The 22,049-nt window shown below is 42.2% G+C and overlaps 1 protein-coding gene across 3 annotated transcripts in view; it reads left to right on the plus strand.

The window, feature by feature from the left end:
• Nucleotides 1-8,176: 8,176 nt before the first annotated feature.
• Nucleotides 8,177-22,049, plus strand: part of lrrc40 (leucine rich repeat containing 40) — a 36,960-nt gene continuing 23,087 nt past the window's right edge. For all 3 annotated transcript variants that reach the window (XM_056414821.1, XM_056414823.1, XM_056414822.1), the window contains exons 1-5: nt 8,177-8,378; nt 10,312-10,493; nt 10,883-10,956; nt 13,288-13,417; nt 13,527-13,650. In XM_056414821.1, the coding sequence (XP_056270796.1) occupies nt 8,237-8,378; nt 10,312-10,493; nt 10,883-10,956; nt 13,288-13,417; nt 13,527-13,650 (652 nt within the window). In that variant the 5' untranslated portion in view covers nt 8,177-8,236. The remainder of the gene's footprint in view (nt 8,379-10,311; nt 10,494-10,882; nt 10,957-13,287; nt 13,418-13,526; nt 13,651-22,049) is intronic.

Consider the following 22,049-nt stretch of genomic DNA (forward strand, 5'->3'; position numbering starts at 1 on the left):
TACAGGGGTATACACAATAAGCTGAATTGAGTTGAATGGAAATGAAGATCCCTGGATTACAGGATTTACAAAAAAGCTTGTTCACCTTCGAAAACATGGATTCATCTTAAACCCACCTTAATAGAGAGCTGAGGACCTTTTCTGCAGTGACTATGTTACACCAGCTAGTTTCAAAATATTTCTTCAGAAACAGTCGGATTCAGGGAAAATCCGCAGGTGAATGGGCTGAATGGACTATGTCGCTCCACGACCTTCATTCTCCTGTTCCACCGTTATCTGGTTCAATCGTCAGCAGTATAAGTGCCCACCAATGAGTGCAAGTTGCCTTGTGTGCTTGTGTTATGATATTTATAGGATATGATACGATATAATATAGGATGAACAATTTGCTGAAACTAACGCTAACTTGTGACAGCGAACCTGCAACGTAACATTACATGTCCGTAGTATCCTACATGTTTGAGAATTCATAACATTATATGAACATAAAATGACTAGGACAGGCGATGGAGAGACGGACTCCTGCATTAAGAGCCAGTGTACATAGAATGTGTTTTTCTCCTCAGTGCAGCTATCTGTAGTAGTGCTCTCAGTTTCAGCTTAAAGTGCCTGATGAATACAGAAAACAAGAAAATGACACAAATGCAGACAATGGAGACATAGGGATGAGTGTTATGAGAGTTCATTTTTTAATAAACTGGAAGGAGGAAGTAATGAGGCAGGCACGGGTAAAAACCAGAAGGCAGTCCAAACAATTCCATAGGGGCAAGCAGAACAAAGGTGTAAAAGAATGTATTCAGAGGTTCAAAACAGGCAGGTAACTGTTTTCAAGTTTCAGATATTACAATCAAATGAACATGTCTAGATATGTATATATATTCCTAAATGTAACCCATAAATGATATATTATAATATGGGTGGATCAAATCAAGCATTCTGATTGGTTGAGAGTGAGTCAAGGGGTGTACTTTATTAAGCCACAATGTCCTGTCCTACTGTTTACGCGTCGGGCCTAACAACACCCTTGAACAGGACATTATTGACGATACATTACTGCCTCTCGTAACTTATTGCTTAAATATTGAGGATCTAACTTAGTTTGAGCAGTGATGAGTATATTTCTAAATGGATGCTTCCATGGAACTACATTTGTACAGAGCACGTTAAAGGACAAAGACAAAAAGGGTTTGCTGGTGGTCAGTACGGGATTCAGTTAGCCTCGCTTGAAAGGAGAGTTTTATGATCCACTTCCACTCCCCACAAATTGGTTTGGGATATGGCAGACGCTCAAACTCAAAAATGCACCTCTAATGAAGTGGAAGTGTGTGGGGCCGGTTGGAATTGGGCCTAAGAGGCAGAATGTGACAGGAATACAGACAACTGAGACAGACAATGTGACAAAAATAATTAGTTTTCATATATGGTGGGTGATTAAAGTATTACAGTTATTTCACTGGAGCAATTTAAGCAGTGAATAGATCAATCACCAATGGAGGGACCAACCATAAAGACAAAATGTCCACGCTGAGTCGACACACCAACCTCACTGCTTATTATCATTGATTCCGATGGTGGTGGAGCGCCCCACATATAATCAGTTGGATTGAGATTTTATTACCAAAAACACCACAGCATATAATTCATATCATCGGAAGCTTTGATGTCATATCATATTAATTTATGTGTTATGGGCCACTCTGGTGGTAACAGAAAACTAAAGCAATTCCTGAATGTGGAGGGAATCATTCAAACCAAAATAATCCTTTTATGGCAGCAACATTGCATACATTAGAAATATACAATGTGTTTTGTGCAATTTCTGACATTTGAAACCAGAGTAACTAAAATGTCAGAGTTGTATTTCTATATTTGGAAGAGAAAAGCAAATAACAATACATTTTTTTCAAAGATCAACGGAGACATTAATAAAGACTTTGTATGACAAAAGTGAATATAAAGCAGACATATTCTTCACTTGAAGAGCAGGTGACTTTGATATGGTGGGTCTTTCGTTGGGTCTCTACAGACTGGTTTGTTTAACACCTTCTTCCATCCATCCACCCTTTTTTTCGGAACCCAACCCCTCTTCATCTTCCCTGCAACACAAGGCAACAAATGCAGACAGGTCAGCCATTTCCTCTTCCTCCTGCAGTTATCAAGGAGTTAAAGTCATAATGTATAAACCTTGATACAAGGCCATTTACAAAGTATTTGAGTATCTCCAGTTGATTTCCCATTGTATTCCATTCACAACTGTGCTTCTTATATTTCACAGCAAGTTACTACAGTACTATTGTAGTACTAAAGTAATGATGTATGACAACAACAAAATGATTCTGGAATAGTACATACTCAATAATGATCATTATGTATCATTGCAATACTACAATGATGGTGATCATGATTATTTTTAGTGCTGTAACTTCATGGCTGTGTGGCGACACTCAGACAGCTGTTTGCCTGAGCTGGCTGCTGGGAACTTTACAATATCAGAAGTCCCTCTATCTGCTGCACACATGACATTCATGGCCACAGAGAGAAGGTCAGAGCTAATATAATATTAATATTCCTTAGAATTAATATATTTTGCAATATGACATCTTTTGTCATGCAGTTGCTGTGTGAAATTGAACTAACTATAGAGATAAGCTGTTGTGTGTATGAGACTGTGTGGATGCAGCTGACCAGTTTTTCCTTAGTAGTCTATGAATGATCAGGATGGTGAAGACGATGAAGAGGAAACCAACTACAGCTGTCAGACCCACCAACCAGGGCTGAAGGGTCACTGATTGAGATCCTGCTGCTGTTCGCATATCAGTCTGCACACCTACACACACACACACACACACACACAGCCATATTTGACATTTGTGCATTTCTTTTTAGAGCCAGGTTAAAGACATTATTCACATTATTATGGACGGTGAGTTTCTGAATCGTGGGCACTTTTAGAAGGAACTGAGGTATTAAATGAAGTTGTAAAATAAAGAAGTACATAGTAGTTAACAATAAAGGAAAGCAAATAATGTACAGTATTAACTCAAACTAGTCAGAGAAAGGGTTTGGGAGAAGTGTTAATATAAAAAAATATATATATTTTAATGCTATAACAGAAAATTACTTAATTTTGTAAAAGATTTCACACTAATAAACCATGGTAGGTTAACAACAAAGAGAAACACAAACATAAGCAGACATATACAACTCCATTCATATGTGAACTTCCCAATGTCATCAGTACAGCATGAAGTCTCCACATCTTCCGGCGCTAACTAAACACACATCTTTTCACATTTAAGTGTTATATAATATATATATATATATATATATATTATATATAATATAAGTAAATAGCACTTACTTAGAGAACTTTGTAGTTTTGTTCTCTTGTTGTTTGCACTCACACGGCACCTATCGTAAGTTGCTTTGGATAAAAGCGTCAGCTAAATGTAATGTAATATATCGATAGGTTGAGCAGAATAAAAATGTTTTACCTTTGCTAGCTGAGCAGCTGGAGGGAGACAGCAGAGCACACAACACGAGAAAAGACACATACATCCTGAAAATGAATGTCGACTTAACAACACTGTAAACCAGGACTGGACCTTTAGCTCAACTACATTGCTAAGAAACGCACCCGAACACACACACACACACACACACACACACACACACGCACGCACACACACACTCTAATTGTGATCAAAGTTCAGTCTAGAATGAGGTTGTCACAATCTGAAATCTGGGTGTGTGTTATCTGCTGTGTCATCAGCAAGTTCATGTATTACAACATTCAACATAGTACAAGAGTTCATAAGCTCTGGGTTGTGTCATTGCTGTTGTGTATACATTTTCAAAAATCCTAGATCAGAAAAGCATTGATTTATAGTAGTTCAGTTGATCTCGAAAGCATTGTACATGCAAGTATTGTGGACAGTAAAAGCAAGTATTGCATATTATTATTTCCATTATAGGTAGAGTAAATTGGCAGGTATTACAGGTGATAAAGAAAGCAAATATAAGCGAGCAAGATTGTATAATTATGTCAGCCTCCCCATAGGCACCTATCTTGTCAATGCATGAAATAACTTATTTGCGACTCACTCTTCTTTATATGGATCAGCCTCACGTGACTACATGTTTCATTCTGTACATATGACATCTATTTCTTCTGTCCATCCAGGGAGAGGGATCCTCCTCTGTTGCTCTCCTGAAGGTTTCTTCCCTTTTTGCCCAGTGAAAGTTTTGTGGGGAGTTTTTCTGATGTAAGGTCAAAGGTCAGGGATGTTGCATTGTACAGATTGTAAAGCCCTCTGAGGCAAATTTGTGATGTTGGGCTCTACAAAATAAACTGAACTGAATTAAATTGAACCCTTTTCATAAATCAGCATTAGATGCAGACTTTCCCCAAGGGAAACATGCAGTTACCAATGGTAGCATGGAGATGTAAAAGGAAAATGGTAAACAAAGAGGAGGGACATGGGTGTTCAGTCTTTAATATTACATTGACTCAGAATCATTAAGAATTAAAGATGGGACATACATGAAAACATATGAAATATGATACATGCAAGCATAGACATATATATAATATATATATATATATATATATATTACACACATTTATTCATCAAACATTTTGTTTTGTTATTGAAGCTGTTTCAAAAGATGATTTGAAATGAACTCATCTCGTGAGAAAAAAACCCTGAAAATCATTCAAATCAGGGAGTAAAAAGCATAATATACATAACCATAATTGTACACAATATATTTTGACCATGTCAAGATAACATGATATGTTGCTGTTACGTTCCCTGACTTAACTCCACCCTCTTTCTAGAAGAGGGCTGTCTATCTGTTTCAGGTCTGGCACGCCTGGAGCAACATCACCTGACAGGCATTACGTAATCAGAGGGCGAGACATATATACTCCCAGATCAAGTGCTTTGCACTCTCTATTCCCATAATAAAACTGTGATGCAGTTTATAAGGATGCTCTCGATGGTGCAGCGGTAGAAGTTCACCAGGATCTGAGGAGACCTGTGGATCTTCTTCAGTCTCCTAAGGAAGAAGAGACGCTTGTGTGCCTTCTTGACCAGGGTTGAGGTGTTGAGGGTCCAAGAGACTTTTTCTAAAAACTACTGTTGTTGAGTCACGGAATGTAATTTTAGGATTTTTCAGACGAGAAGTTAGTATATATATATATATATAAATATATTACATGTGTAATATAACTTTAAATACATGTATGTATTTATAGTTATATTACACATGTAATTGCAAACAATTCGGTCAAAAGTAAAAAGACACCACCATAGTTCAACGTTAAAGTTTAATTAAAATATTAAGTTATGAATCTTAACCCTCAGTCAAACTGATTTAACGTTATCTGTGAATAAATAAGAAACTCTTTGTGCTCGTTGGATCCTCCAAACCGAATTATATCTCATAATTAACCGCTTCAGAGACATTAGAGCCAGCGGAGCATTTTAAAAAGTCCTGCCGAGATCAGGCTGCTCTCGACAGCCCGGCCTCACTGGTCCACGATCAGAACCTCAAATCTACGGCGCAGATATTTATTAGGCTGCATCATAACAAACCGACCACAGATTTGATTTTTAAACTACTAACTTCTCGCCTGAAAACATCCTAAAATTACATTCCGTGACTCAACAGCAGTAGTAGGCTATTTAGAAAAAGTCATCTGTCAGTTGTTTATTTTCTCCTCCGCGATTGTTTCCGGAAACGGCTTGAGAAACGGCTCTTGTCTCTCGTTTCAGACTCCTCCCTCCTCGAGTGCCGACCTCCTGTGTGATTGCAGACACCGCCCTCGTTGTTGCCACCTGTGCCTTGTTCCCCTGTGTATTTAGTGTGTCAACGCCTTGTTCTGTTTCAGTTTGTCTCTAATGTATGATGTAAGTAAAGACTACCGAGTAAATACCTTGTTTTCTTGAATCTGACTACCGTTTCTTGTAATCTGCTTTTGAGTCCAATTCCTCGTGGCTTTCAGCCATTCCTTAACAGTAGCTACGAACTGACCTAAGAGGGACTCAGCGGACTCCGATCCTCTCCGTCAGGCTCTCGCCTCTCAAGGCGCTCTTGTAGGTCGCCACGACCAACTTCTCAAGGGCATGATGGATGCCCTCCAGTCCCTCTCTGCTAACGTCGACCAGCTTGGACAGCAGCTCCCCCAGATGTCCACACAGAGACTCCCTTCGGCCCCAGAAGCCCCGACTCCTCCTCTGCCCCCTACCCAGCCCGCCGAGGGCTCCCAGGAGCCACACGTCCCTGCTCCGGAGCACAATGCTGGAGATGTGGGAACATGCAGGTCTTTTCTTATGCAGTGCTCCTTAGTCTTCGACCAGCAACGCTCTAGGTATGTGACTGATAGAGCCAAGATCGCCCTTGTTATGGGCTCACTCATTGGGAAATCATTAGCCTGGGCTTCTAATAATAATAATAATACATATATTTTATAAGGCGCCTTTCAAGGCATTCAAGGTCGCCATACAACACACTAAAAACAGTTCAAGGATGGACACAATTAAAAAAGCAGAACAGTTAAAAAGCAGAAAAGTTAAAAAAGCAGAACAGTCTGCAGCAGAGCAAACATCACGGGGAACAAGTTAGGCATAGGCCTGCCTGAGAAGGTGAGTTTTGAATAAATGATTGAGTCAATGTTTCTGATGTCAGGGGGGAGGGAGTTTCAGAGGCGAGGGGCAGAGCGGCTGAATGCTCTTGACCCCATGGTGGACAGACGAGCTGGGGGGACAGTCAGGTTGATGGAGGAGGCAGACCTAAGAGACCGGGTGGGAATGTTGATTTGGAGGAGGTGAGACAGATATGGAGGGGCGAGGTTGTGGATGGCCTTGAATGCATGGAGGAGGATCTTAAGGTGAATGCGGTGTTTGATGGGAAGCCAGTGTACTTACTGTAGAACAGGGGTGATGTGACAGATGGAAGGGGTTTTTGGTGATGATGCGGGCAGCAGCGTTCTGGACCAGTTGGAGCTTATGGAGGAGTTTGTGGGGGAGACCAAAGAGGAGGGAATTGCAATAATCCAAGCGGGAGGTGACAAGCAAGTGGACCAGGATTGAATGATAGTGTGCTGTCGAGGACGACACCCAGACTCTTAGCCTGAGGGGAGGGGGAGACCGAGGAGTTTCTATCGTAAGGGTGAAACTGGGATGCTTTGTAAGTGTGGACTTGGAGCCAATGAGGACAACCTCGGTTTTATTGCTGTTCAATTTGAGGAAGTTTGAGGTGAACCAGGATTTGATTCTTCTAGCATATGGGATAGTCAGTCTCCCATTTGCTCCTCATTCCAGCTTTTCTCTGAGATGCGTAAGGTTTTTGATCACCTCGTTAGCAGTAAGAACATTGCCTCACGTCTGCTTTCCCTAAGGCAGGGATCCCGCAGCGTAGCTGAGTTTTCCACCAGATCTCCACACAGGGGTCTTTTGTAGGATATGATTTCAAAGCAGGTTTTATGCCCAATTTCAATCTCCACCTGCTAAATCCTTGAGGACTGTCCACTCTGTTAATACATCAAGTGTTTGAGGGCTCTCTCGCAGACATTTTGAACCATTATATGAACCCTTTCCCAAGTCAGCATTAGATGCATTCTTTGCCCAAGGGAATTACCCACAATTCATTGCAATGTAATGTTCAACACAGGGTAACCAGTGTGTAACCACGGAGACATAAAACAAGTTAAACAAAGAGGATGTCTTATGGGTGTTTAACCTGTTATATTACATGTACTCAGAAACATTAGATAGGACATAAAACACATTTATTTATTTATATAATAAATGATTTTAAATGACCTGAGGAAAAGAGCCTGGAATACCCATATTGTACACACTATTTGTTGATGTTGTCATGGCAAAGTGCTGTCCCTTTCATATTTCCAGCATTGCAAGCCCTAAAGTCTCTCGCACTCAACCACTAAAACGTGTTATCAGTAAATCACTGAGGGGTCAAGTGTTGAGGCTAGGGGGTACTCGCTTGGTATAGTAGGTGGAGTACTAGAACTAGAGGATCCAATATAGGTTAGTGTGCACATCTATTCTATTGTCTGATCCACACGCCGGAACAGAAGGTGGCGGTAATGCGCCAATAAGCTGGATGCCGGAAAAGAATTATAGCTGCTGGCGCGTGGAAGACGCTTCAGTATCGCGTGGAGTTAAACACTTGCAACACGTTGATACTCATATCAATAGACTCACGGACAATGTCTCGATTTAAAAGAGCGGGTCAGGATTCTCTGGCGGGCTTCATGGAGAAGAAGACGGAGTCTACGATCTCTTCCGGTCAGCTGAATGCAGCCAGGAAAAGCGGCCAGCTTGACCTGTCCGGTCGAGGGCTAAGAGAAGGTATAGAAGAGCGTATTCACGTGACGTCAGAATCTCAATCGCGCCATCTTGGTGTCCCATTTATTAAATGTCAGAAGAAGTTGACCTGGCTATCGTGTCCGCTGTTTGATTATGCGAGAGCCCAGCAACCTCATGTCCTTCTGCATTACCAAAGAAAGATTTCAGCGGTTGGAATTGAATATTCGCAACGCTTTTTTACCTGATTTTACTCGCTCAACACTTTGTGGTTAATTCGCTAGTTACCAGCACATAGCCCGGTCACATTCCTGTAAAACAGTTTTCATTTCCGCTATCGACCATGGGACATTAACAACTATTTCTGCGTTATACTTGTTGTGGAAATACCACAAATGTCGGAACATCAAGCGCCCCGTGTCTGGGTTCATACTATGATCCGTAGTCGCACAGCTCCGCCTCCAGGACGAGTGTCTGGATGAAGCGCTTCCAGCGCTCATTCAGGACCAGCAGTGACTGTTTGGCTGGCCGTGCTGAGTGCTGTTCCCATGGAGCCAGTGTTTTATTTTACCTTGAAATGAATCACAGCGTAAAGGCAGACATCGCCCGACGGAGTTGCCATGTTCATGGCTTCCTCCCAAGTTTCCATCCACAGTTCCTTTTGCGCAAGTGAAACATTGATTTTCGCTCGGCGAAAAAAGCAAAAAGAGATTATTGACGAGTGTGTCAATGGAAACGTGCCCACAACCCGATGTATCAACAGAATAGTCCTAACGCTCATACGCCGAGTGAAGCCGAAGTAGATGCATGACAAGTTGAAGTAATAGCCTGTCTTGTTGAGCTGATAAACCCATATTCTGAATCATTAGTCCCACATCCAACAATGAGGCACAGTACCATAATCACAAGGCACACCGCTTTGAACTGAAATCGTGTCTCCTTCAGGCTATAATGGTCATTTCTAAGGGAAGAGCGGCATACAAACAAGCAAAACAATGCCGTGGTGGGACCCCAACATGGCCGCCAGAGTTTGTTGTGGTCACGTGAGTGAATACGCTCTATTAGCGAACAAGCTTCAGGTCTACTGAAATTACAAACAGGTCAAACGGTAACGCACTTTAAAAAGGTAGTTTGGGTTTAATTCAGACAAATCTAGCAGAACCCCGAGTAAAGAGTAACTACCCACTTTTTAAAGTGAATGTAATAGCGTTAATGCTGTAGCCTACTTTGGTGAAACAAATCAATACGGTTGATATTGACATCGCCACTTATTCTGATGTAACGCTACATCAGCATATGTGCATGCTTTATCTGTTGCGTTGTCTACCTTTTGCTTTCTGCCTCAGACGTGCACACTAAATAAAATAATCACACAAGGCTTCTGCTTTTACTTGTATAATTGTACACACGTTGAATATTACAGCCTTGCCTCCCCTTCACTTCCTGTTTTCCCTCTAGACATGTGACCTATCTAATCCAATACATGACACATTAATTTAATTCACAATAGATGAATGTAATATACTTAATTAATTATTTTGTGTGATGCACAAAATATTTTATGTGCCATTATATTAGATGACCCAGACAGAAGACAATACAATTAAGAAACAACACATCTCTTTATCCACTGTTTAAGCCATTATTATGTACAGATACAATACACCTTGAGTAGCTAGATTAGCACAGAACTCCTTACCCTACTTAATGATGTGCCAATGTTGGCTTCACTAACCTTTAAGAAACCTAGGTGTCCATCGAAGCTCACCACATAAAGAGTAACACTGTTACACACTATTTAACAATGATCAGCTTCAAATCCACAAAACCAGCCTGAACATACAGACCTGATGGGAGTGTATGGACCAGAGCTGGGTGATGCCATGCTAGGATTAGCTAGTCTGCATTCAAGGGGGGATTTAGTAAAGAGTTTGTTCTTTCCCTTTAACTGTGTTTGTGTGTATGTGTGTTCTTTCAGTCCCTCAGGATGTGTATCGTCTGAACATTGATACACCGGAGGAGGCCCACCATAATCTTTCCTTTGGAGCATCAGATCGCTGGTGGGAACAGACTGACCTCACTAAACTACTCCTCTCATCCAATCAGCTCACCCAACTATCTGATGACATCAGACTACTTCCTTTACTCACTACTCTGGATGTTAGTAACATCAAATCAGTCTTACTAAGTAATACACAATATCACGGTTTTCATCTTCCACTTCAGTTTGCTAGTTGTTTTGCCTGCTTCTGCGTATGCGGAGTAAGAGTTGCTTCAAAACTCTCAATAAGAATTACCTAAATCATCTCAAAACAAATCTGAAACGGTGTAAAAAGGAACCCCATTCTAATAACAATTGACCCAGAGCTAACTCATTCACTCTCTAAATATAGAACCTGCTGTATACTGAGTCACTAACACAATACAAAGCATCTACTTTACTACTTTTAGGTGGTAATGAAAGAAGTTTTACTGAGACGTCACATCAGTCGCATTTACGATTTAATTTTAATTCTAGCTGTTAAACTATGTTACTTTTGCTTTGGCAGCTCCATGATAACCAGCTAAGCAGTTTACCAAGTGCTTTAGGAGAACTGCAGGAGCTCCAGCAACTGCGGCTCAGGTACACTGAATAACTTGCACGCACGCACCAGACAAAGCTATTTAATTGAATAGTACGGCATGATGTGATGGGAATGTTTTTATTTGTTAACTTAATCTGTTAAGAGATGTGAGCAGTTGCTCTATCAAGGTGTTGTGCTGGTACCACTGGAGAGGAATTGATCTTGTGCTGATGGATGTACGACATAACATAACACTAGTGTCTCACTTTGTGAATCACTTTACCATTCTTAAATCAGGAATAGCAATACTAAAAGATCCAAAAAACTAAAATGAACACTTGGTATCTGCGTGTAACTTTTGCCTCACAGAGATGAGAAATATTGACAAGAACTGGCGAATGACACGCAATGCTGCTAAAAAGGTTATTCAATTCAGTTTATTCTATAGCCCAATTTCACAAATTACAAATTTGTCTCTGAGTGCTTTACAATCTGTACACAGACATCCCTGCCCCAAAACCTCACATCGGATCAGGAAAAACTCCCAAATAACCCTTCAGGGGGAAAAAAGGGAAGAAACCTTCAGGAGAGCAACAGAGGAGGATCCCTCTCCAGGATGGACAGGTGCAATAGATGTAATGTGTACAGAAGGACAGATTTTGAGTTAAAATACATTCAATGATTATGACAGTGTATGAATAGTTCATAGTCGGCATATTCCACGTTGGAGACCTCCACGATCCATCAGGCAGATGGAGGTAGAGAGGAGTTATCAACTTTTAAAGAATTTTCTGTATTTCTGCTGTCATAACCCAGCTCCTAAACCATTTTCATGTAAGATAAGCAGGGGCCGTTAAAAGGCCCAAAGCACCAAAAATGATGCGGATCATTTGATGTCGGTTGATGCTCCAATAATGCAATGCAGACATCAGATTTAATATGCCAACAGCCACAGATCCAGCAGTATTTTTGAAGAAGGTTGCTAGTTAAGCAATATATTGTGAATTACATTGCCATCCCATAAATATAAATGTCTGACTCCAATAGCCCCTCTTGGTGTCAGAGCTCTTTTTACAGACACAGTTCCTCCAAAAGGGACTTTTTACCTTCGCATTGAAAATGCCGGAAGGTTATGTTTTGATCGCCGTGTATTTATTTATTTATTTGTATGCGTGTTATTCGCAAAACTCAAAAAGTATTGAACCGAATCGCATGAAATTTGGTGGGATGATTGTTTATTATCCGGGGACCAGTTGATAAGATTTTGGGATCGATCGGGTCAAAGGTCATGAACAGGTCAAAATCTTTCGCAGAACTCAAAAAGTATTGAACCGAATCGCATGAAATTTGGTGGGATGATTGTTTATTATCCGGGGAACAGTTGATTAGATTTTGGGATCGATCGGGTCAAAGGTCAAAGGTCATGAACAGGTCAAAATCTTTCCCAGAACTCAAAAAGTATTGAACCGAATCGCATGAAATTTGGTGGGATGATTGTTTATTATCCGGGGACCAGTTGATTAGATTTTGGGATCGATTGGGTCAAAGGTCAAGGTCAAAGGTCATGAACAGGTCAAAATGTTCTTGAATCGCATGAAATTTGGTGGGATGATTGGTTATTATCCGGGGACCATTTGATTAGATTTTGGGATCAATCGGGTCAAAGGTCAAGGTCATGGAAAGGTCAAACTCTTTTTTTTACCATAGTACGATACATTTTTGTCCAATTGGCAATCTTGTGATATGCGAAGGTATGCGCTCTACCGAGTGCCCATTCTAGTTTAATTCTGTCATAGTCTGTTTCTTTGACCTGCTAACTAAAACAAAGACAATATTCTACAGGTAGCTTAGGAAGCTCTTAGCAACAGGTGCTCAGCATTGGCATATGAGCCAGTCACACGATGGCGAGCGCCAATATAACAATAGAGCAGGAAGACCCTCAACGAATTCTCGGTCAGCTACAAGAACAGCACCGAGAGTTGATGGACGGTAAGTCTGCGCTGCACCATGGTTGCAGGGGATTTAAATGGAAATGCATAAAATAACGACAAAGAAAAATGGGAACCGATAGCATCAAACTGAACCGGAGCCCAACTCCTTTTCCCCGCTGCTTTCAAGCAACTGTAAAATGGGATATAACTATTCCAGAATAACTTGTCATTTACATTATAACGTTATATTATAATCAGATATGTTGGTTGGTCTCTCATGACTTGAGTTACAATGAGTGGAAAACAACAAATCAGATATTGTAAAATAGATGTAAAAAGGGATACTTTTAAATATTTGGGAGGATACACAGCCCTAACTGGTAAAATGTATAGCCTGTGGTAAGAATAACCATATCATAAACTCAAATCCAATGTGTGTTTGTTCTCTTGTATGGCCAGTCATAACCAGATAACATCACTGCCAGTGGAAGTGTGTACTCTGAAGAACCTCTGTGGCATCAACTTACAGCAGAACCAGCTGGAGACCCTGCCAGATGAACTGGGACAACTGGAGAACCTGACCCAGCTGGTAACTACTACATATGTAGTATCTAATGTTTTGCACTCCCACCAAGCTCTTTCTGCTGGGTTGAGTGATTGGCTGATGGAGGTGCTATGTCTGTTGTGTTTGGTTGAAGGACCTGTCCAACAACCATCTGGAGGGCCTGCCTTCCAGCCTGGGCCGCCTCAGGTGTCTGCAGAAACTGAACCTGTGTCACAACAAGCTCAGATGCCTGCCTGCCTGCCTGGCCCAGCTCACAAGTAAGGCCAGCTCTGCTGCATATTTACATGGCTACTGTTCAATTAAATTACATTTACTTTGTAGTCGAAAAAGAGTACAGATTTTCCCTCGAAGAGCTTTACAATGTGAACACATACTCCTCTGACCTTTGTCCCTCACATTGGTTCATGAAAAACTCAGAAAAAAAACCTTCAACGGGTCGGAAAAAAAAAATGAGTTACAGCTGCGAGCAGCATTGATCTGTTCCTCGACAATTCACGTACGTCGAGGGTACTTGCCGGCAGTCGGTTCACGCGGCTGAGTGTCTGCGACCGTCGGACCAAGCTTCAACGAGTTAGATATTTTCTTCCTGCTTGGAGTGATGCTGGAAAAGCATGTTCATTTCATAACTGTTAATCACTAATGTGTTTAGATTGTAATGACCAAATTTGAAGGCTATCCAATGTGTAGTGGCACTCCGTCTAGTTCTGGGGCTTCTGTACCACACTTTTGAGATCAGTCTTAAAAGCTATTAATCGACACGCGAGTGAGACAAGTAGTTCTTCATACAAAATGATGTTTACTAAAAAACGTAGAGTACATGTTCACGCGTTCAAAAAACTATGTCGCTTCCAACAACTCTGAGCTCAAACCCGACTGACAGTCCAACACACAGGTGTTATACTGACGTGACTTCATCTGATTGGAAGCTTACATTCAGACAAATTATTCAGCTTTTAAATACAATACTAAATGATATATGTTAACATAAACATTCTTTCAAATCATAATGAAAAGGATTTATCTTCAGTTACCCTTTTTAATCTTTTTAAACATAATTATTATAACAAATGAAATCACGCATTTGGCTCTTACACAATGATCCGATTGTTATTTTAAAGTATGAACAAATTCCGTAAAAATCACACAAAAATTACGATTTAGAGCATGGTCCCAAAAGATTGTTCACTGCAAAGGGGTCAATTTGACCTGCAACATAACAGGAGGGTTAAGGCTTTCTTTCTCCCATTTTATTCCCTGCGCTTCTTGACTATCTCAATAGCATAGTCGTGATCGAAGTAGAGAGTTCTGTAGCCAAAGTTGGATTCTCAGTACCATGTCCTTGGTTGTGAACTCCTGGAAGTTCTCCTGGAATAATGATAGGTCTTGGTGGGTCTTTGGGATGAGGTTTCTGCGCCTATGACCTAAGAGCGTACAGTATTTTCAGATCCAAGGCCGTGTCTACTACCGCACACTTTACGAAGTACACTGCAACGCAGTGCACTACAATTCAGTGCACTGTATTCAATTCAATTCAGTTTATTTGTATAGCCCAATTTCACAAATTACAAATTTGTCTCGGAGTGCTTTACAATCTGTACACATAGACATCCCTGCCCCAAAACCTCACATCGGACCAGGAAAAACTCCCAAATAACCCTTCAGGGGGGAAAAAAAGGGAAGAAACCTGCAGGAGAGCAACAGAGGAGGATCCCTCTCCTAGGATGGACAGATGCAATAGATGTAATGTGTACAGAAGGACAGATTTAGAGTTAAAATACATTCAATGAATATGACAGAGTGTATGAATAGTTCATAGTAGGCATATTCCACGATGGAGACCTCCACGATCCATCAGGCAGATGGCGGTGGGGAGGAGGAGGGCGGAGTCTCAACAGGACAGTGGCGTAGTCATGAGCAGGAATTCCACGACCCAGACGATCCATCAGGCAGATAGGATCTATGCCGTCTCATAGGGTCCGATGACCCCATGAGACGTAAAGTCAAAAGGACTTCGGGAGAAAGCAGAGTTAGTAACGTGTGATTGAGAGATGAAAATTCATCCTTAAGGAGAGAAAAAAGAGGAGATAGGTACTCAGTGCATCCTAAAACGTCCCCTGGCAGCTATAAGCCTATAGCAGCATATCAAGGGGCTGGACCAGGGCAAACCTGATTCAGCCCTAACTATAAGCTCTGTCAAAGAGGAAGGTCTTAAGTCTACTCTTAAACGAGGTGACTGTGTCTGCCTCCCGGACTGAAATTGGAAGCTGGTTCCATAAAAGAGGAGCTTGATAACTAAAGGCTCTGGCTCCCATTCTACTTCTTAAGACTCTAGGAACTACAAGTAGTCCCGCATTTAGTGAGCGTAGCTCTCTAGTGGGGCAATATGGTACGACAAGCTCCTTAAGATATGATGGAGCATCACCAATCAAGGATTTGTAGGTTAAGAGAAGAATTTTAAAAGTGATTCTTGATTTTACTGGGAGCCAGTGCAGAGCAGCTAGTGCAGGAGTGATGTGATCTCTTTTCTTAGTTTTAGTGAGAACACGAGCTGCAGCATTCTGGATCAACTGGAGGGACTTAAGAGATTTATTAGAGCAGCCTGCTAATAAGGAGTTGCAGTAATCCAGTCTCGAAGTATCGAACGCGTGAACCAATTTTTCTGCATCTTTTGAGACAAGATGTGCCTGATTTTTGAAATATTACGTAGATGAAAGAATGCAGTCCTTGAGATTTGCTTTACGTGGGAGTTAAAGGACAAGTCCCGATCAAAGATAACGCCAAGATTCTTTACAGTGGTGTTGGATGCCAGGGCAATGCCGTCTACAGAATCCACATCACCAGATAATTGATCTCTGAGGTGCTCAGGGCCGATTAAAATTACTTCGTTTTGTCTGAGTTTAACATCAAGAAGTTGCAGGTCATCCATGTTTTTATGTCTTTAAGACATGCTTGAATTTTACAGAGTTGGTTGCTCTCCTCTGGTTTTATCGATAAATATAGTTGAGTGTCATCTGCATAACAATGAAAGTTTATGGAGTGTTTCCTGATAATATTGCCCAAAGGAAGCATGTATAAGGTAAATAAAATTGGTCCAAGCACAGAACCTTGTGGAACTCCGTGATTAACGTTGGTGGTTATCGAGGCGTCATCGTTTACAAATACAAACTGAGATCGATCTGATAAATAGGATTTAAACCAAATTAGTGCCGTGCCTGAAATGCCAATCGACTGCTCCAGTCTCTGTAACAGGATGTCATGGTCAATGGTGTCGAATGCAGCACTAAGGTCTAACAAGACCAGGACAGAGAGGAGTCCTTTATCTGCTGCCATTAAGAGGTCATTTGTAATTTTCACCAGTGCCGTCTCGGTGCTGTGGTGTTTTCTAAATCCTGATTGAAATTTCTCAAATAAACTATTATGATGTAGAAAGTCGCACAACTGATTTGCGACCACTTTCTCAAGGATCTTGGAGAGGAAGGGGAGGTTAGAGATCGGTCTGTAGTTAGCCAACACCTCTGGATCCAGAGTGGGCTTCTTCAGGAGAGGTTTAATAACAGCCACCTTGAAGGAGTGTGGTACGTGGCCTGTTAGCAGAGACACATTGATAATATCTAATAGAGAGCCGCCAATTAAAGGCAACACGTCTTTAAGCAGCCTCGTCGGGATGGGGTCCAAGAGACAGGTAGACGTGTTAGAAGTAGAAACCGTTGAAGATAATTGGTCACGGTTGATGGGAGAAAATCCCTCCAAATATACACCAGGGCATACAGCGGTTTCCAAGGCCATTCCACTTGAGGACAGATTGGCACTGGTTATGGGCAAGAGAATATTAATCTTGTCCCTAATAGTTAAAATCTTTTCATTAAAGAAGTTCATAAAGTCATTACCACTAAGGTTTATAGGAATGCTCGGCCCACAGAGCTGTGACTCTCTGTCAGCCTGGCTACAGTGCTGAAGAGAAACCTGGGGTTGTTTTTATTTTTTTCTATTACTGATGAGTAATAGGCTGCTCTGGCATTACGGAGGGCCTTCTTATATGTTTTAAGACTATCTCGCCAAACTAAGCGGGATTCTTCGAGATTAGTTGAACGCCATATGCGTTCAAGCTTCGTGACGCTTGCTTTAGTTTGCGGGTCTGAGGGTTATACCAGGAGCAAACCTCCTCTTCCTCACTGTCTTCTTCTTCAGAGGGCTATCGAGTCCAGTGTCATTCTCAAGGAGCCTGTGGCACTGTCAACAAGATGATCAATCTGGGACGGACTAAAGTTAGACCAGGAGTCCTCTGTTATATTGAGACGTGGTATCGAATCAAATACAGAAGGAATCGCTTTAAATTTAGCTACAGCACTATCAGTTAGACATCTAGTGTAGAAACTTTTGACTAACGGAGTACACTCCGGTAGTATAAATTCAAAAGTTATGAGGTTGTGGTCTGACAGAAGAGGATTCTGTGGGAAGACGTTCAAATGCTCAATGTCAACGCCATAAGTAAGAACAAGATCAAGCGTGTGGCCAAAGCTGTGAGTGGGTTTCTGTACTCTCTGACAGAAGCCAATCGAGTCCAACAAGGAGATGAATGCAGCACTAAGGCAATCATTATCAACATCCACATGGATATTAAAATCTCCAACAATAATAACTTTATCGGTTTTAAGAACCAAACTTGATATAAATTCTGAGAATTGAGATATAAACTCTGAATATGGACCTGGTGGCCGGTACAGAATCACAAATCGAATTGGCTGTAGTGTTTTCCAGGTTGGATGTGAAAGACTAAGAACAAGGCTTTCAAATGAGGTGTAGTGTAATTTTGGTTGAGGATTAATTAATAGGCTCGATTCAAAGATGGCTGCTACTCCACCTCCTCGACCGGTGCCTCGAGGAATGTGAGTATTAATATGACTTGGAGGAGTCGATTCATTCAGGCAGACATATTCTTCATGGCTCAGCCAGGTTTCAGTTAGGCAACATAAATCAATGTGATTATCTGATATTAAATCATTTAGTAACACAGCTTTAGATGACAGAGATCGAATATTTAGGAGACCACATTTAATAGACCTATTTTGTTGCACTGCTGAAATAATGGTGTTAACTTGTATAAGGTTATTGTGTACGACTCCTCTTCTGCTTACTTTTGATTTATTTAATTGAAGTGGCCGTGGGACAGACACAGTCTCTACTCTAAAGTCATGGGTGGGTAACTGCTCGAATGGAAGAGCAGAGAAGGGTGTTAAACTACAACTCTGCTCCCGGTTCCTGATCTGAACCCTGGGTTGTCATAGATTAAGTCCGGTGATCAACTTGGTCATATTCGCAGAAATGAGACGCGCTCCGTCCAACGTGGGATGGATGCCGTCTCTCCTCATCAGATCAGGTTTTCCCCAGAAAGTCTTCCAGTTGTCTACGTAGCCAACATTATTCGCTGGGCACCACCTCGACAGCCAGCGGTTGAAAGACGACATTCGGCTATACAATTCGTCTGTCTGCAAATTTGGGAGAGGGCCAGAGAAAATTACGGTGTCCGACAACGTCTTGGCATAAGCACACACCGATTCCACATTAATTTTAGTGATTTCCGACCGACGGGCTCGGGCGTCATTACCACCGGCGTGTATTACAATCTGACTGTATCTCCGCTTATCCTTAGCCAGCAGCTTCAAACAAGACTCCACGTCGCCCGCTCTGGCCCCCGGGAGGCACACGACTCTAGTCCGTAGCTTCGCTATTTTCACGTTCCTGACTATAGAGCTCCCGATAACCAGGGTGTGTTCCTCAGCGGGTGTGTCGCTGAGCAGGGAAAACTGGTTGGAAACGTGAAGTGGTTGGTGCACAGCGGGCTTCTGTGTAGACTTACTACTCCTGCGAACAGTTACCCACGATCCCGGCTGATCGGGCACCACCGGAGAACAGCTAACAGCTGACTGTAGCTCCGCGCCGGCTACGGGAGAGGGCGGGCTAACTAGCATAGCTGTCTGAGCTTCGATAGCGCGGAGCCGTGCATCTAACCCACTTAGACCTGCCTCCAACCTAGCAAATAAACTACACTTGTTGCATGTATCGTTATCATTAAGGGAGGCAGGGGGATAACTATACATGAGACACACTGAGCAAGAGGGAGCGGGAGGGAGAGAAGAAGAAGTCATGCTTGCTGTTGAGCTGGCAACCAGAGCTTACCGGAAGAGTGAGATGATGCGTTCAGGAGCAGCTGGGAAAATCAGCTGCGTTGCTGATAAGTGCTGTCTCAAATGGAACACTTACGTTAACCACTTGGCGGAAGTGACGGACGCAAATCTGTTCACCGCACCCGCGAAATTAAACCGGGAGTGACATATGCAAAATCTGCTTGCGATACCCGCGAAACTTAAACTGACAAAATAAATGCACTTCTTGCCCTCTTTGTGTCCCTTGTTTACCCCTTTCTCCACCCCATGTGGAAACAGCGATACCTCCACAATCGCGGCAGGAGCCTCCGTGGTCTACCGCTTGTGCTACCGTAGCCATCTCGTCCGCCATTGTTTTAGAAATAAAATGAAAAGCTGGCAAAAGGGCTCCTCCTCTTCCGCTACGTCGCCAAGATGGCGGCCGTTTAGGGCGAGTAGTGTCCATCATTTTACACTACATTTTTTGCCCGTTTGCAGTGCACCATCCGGGTACTTTCAGTGCACTGAATTCTGCTGGTTTTTTCAGTGGCGCACTTCGAACACTGAAAGTCAGTGCTCGAAGTGCTCAAGTGCGCGGTAGTAGACACAGCCCAAGTCTTCTTGTAATGGCAGCTCGCTTCTGAGGAGTTTCACAATGAACTGTGGTACGAGTTCCTCTCCTCTCCCTATGCCACTCCAAAGAGGCACATGTTGTTTCTCCTAGACTAGGACTCTAAGTCTGTTACTTTTTTGCTGCAGGGTTCTTTGCTGTTCCAGGCAATAAATGAATAAAAAGTTCAAAGAAAAACAGAAGTCGCTAAATAACTAAGTTTGACCTATTTCACAATGTGTTACTGACACTTTGGGAATCTTGGGTGGGTTTTACTAACTGAGAAGGTGTGTGTAGGGCTGTCTCTCCCTATGTAGTCTAAGGTGGTCTGTAAAAGCTATTCCCATGTCCCCTTTATAAATGATTTGTATATATCCAAACTATAAACACCAACTGGAAATGGTTGATGATTTTAATACATGCTGTAATTCCTTATATCTATTTCATAATTTTTCTGATTAATTCAATTTCAATTCAGTTTATTTGTATTGCCCAATTTCACAAATTACAAATTTGTCTCTGAGTGCTTTACAATCTGTACACATAGACATCCCTGTCCCAAAACCTCACATCGGATCAGGAAAAACTCCCAAATAACCCTTCAGGGGGAAAAAAAGGGAAGAAACCTTCAGGAGAGCAACAGAGGAGGATCCCTCTCCAGGTGTAATAGATGTAATGTGTACAGAAGGACAGATTTAGAGTTAAAATACATTCAATGGATATGACAGAGTGTATGAATAGTTCATAGTAGGCATATTCCACGATTGAGACCTCCACGATCCATCAGGCAGATGGGGGTAGAGAGGCGGAGTGGGCGGAGTCTCAACAGTGGGCGGAGTCTCAACATGACAGTGGTGTCGTCGGTAGCAGGAATTCCACGACCCAGACCTCGATGATCCATTAGACAGATAGGATCTATGCCATCTCATAGGGTCCGATGACCCTATGAGACGGGAAGTCAAAAGGACTTAGGAGTTAGTAACGTGTGATTGAGAGATGAAAATGTATGCCTAAGGAGAGAAAAAAGATGAGATAGGTGCTCAGTGCATCCTAAAACGTCCCCCGGCAACTATAAGCCTATAGCAGCATATCAAAAGGGCTGGACCTGGTGAACCTGATTCAGCCCTAACTAGGGCTGCAACAACGAATCGATAAAATCGATAAAAATCGATTATTAAAATAGTTGGCAACGAATTTCATTATCGATTCGTTGTGTCACGCGATTATTACGGCGCTCGCCGCTCAATAAGTCACGGAGTATAAAAAAAGTTGAGTTGAGCGCAGAGCGGCGCAGGGGAAACAAGAGCATAGCGGTGGGAGAGAGAGCAGAGAACGCTGCGTTGTGAGAGCCAATCAGCGCTGAGCTGCTCCTCTGTTGATGAATCTAATTGGCTGCTGCTGCTCACGTGGCGCTGGATGCGGAAGTCATTCACGTAGTCGGAGAGTGGAGACATTCACGGAGCTGAGTGCGCCTCCGGGTGACGTTATGAACCCAGACACCAGGGCGCTACATGTCACGACGTGTGTGGCATTTCCACAAGAGTATAACGTAGAAAACGTGGTTATTTATTCCGTGGCTGATCGCGGAAAATATTTTTCCACGGAGAAAGGCAACGGAGATAAGCCACGACGCTGTGATCGCTGCGCTGCGTGTGCAGACAACATTTAACGGAGCGGAGCATTGTGTGAGCTCTGATCGTGCGCTCTTTTAATGAAGTATCGACACTAAAAATATGTTAAATCACATCGTTTTTAACGTACGGGTACTTTGTTAGTATCGCTACACCGTGAAGCGTGACAGCAGCAGATGTAGCGGACTAACATTCAAGCTAACCTAATTTCCCAAACGCTGTGGACATCTGAACGCTGATTGGCCGAGACGCGACACGTCCCATCAAAGATG

Source organism: Pseudoliparis swirei, chromosome 5 (genome assembly GCF_029220125.1).
Source record: "Pseudoliparis swirei isolate HS2019 ecotype Mariana Trench chromosome 5, NWPU_hadal_v1, whole genome shotgun sequence".
NCBI lineage: Eukaryota > Metazoa > Chordata > Actinopteri > Perciformes > Liparidae > Pseudoliparis > Pseudoliparis swirei.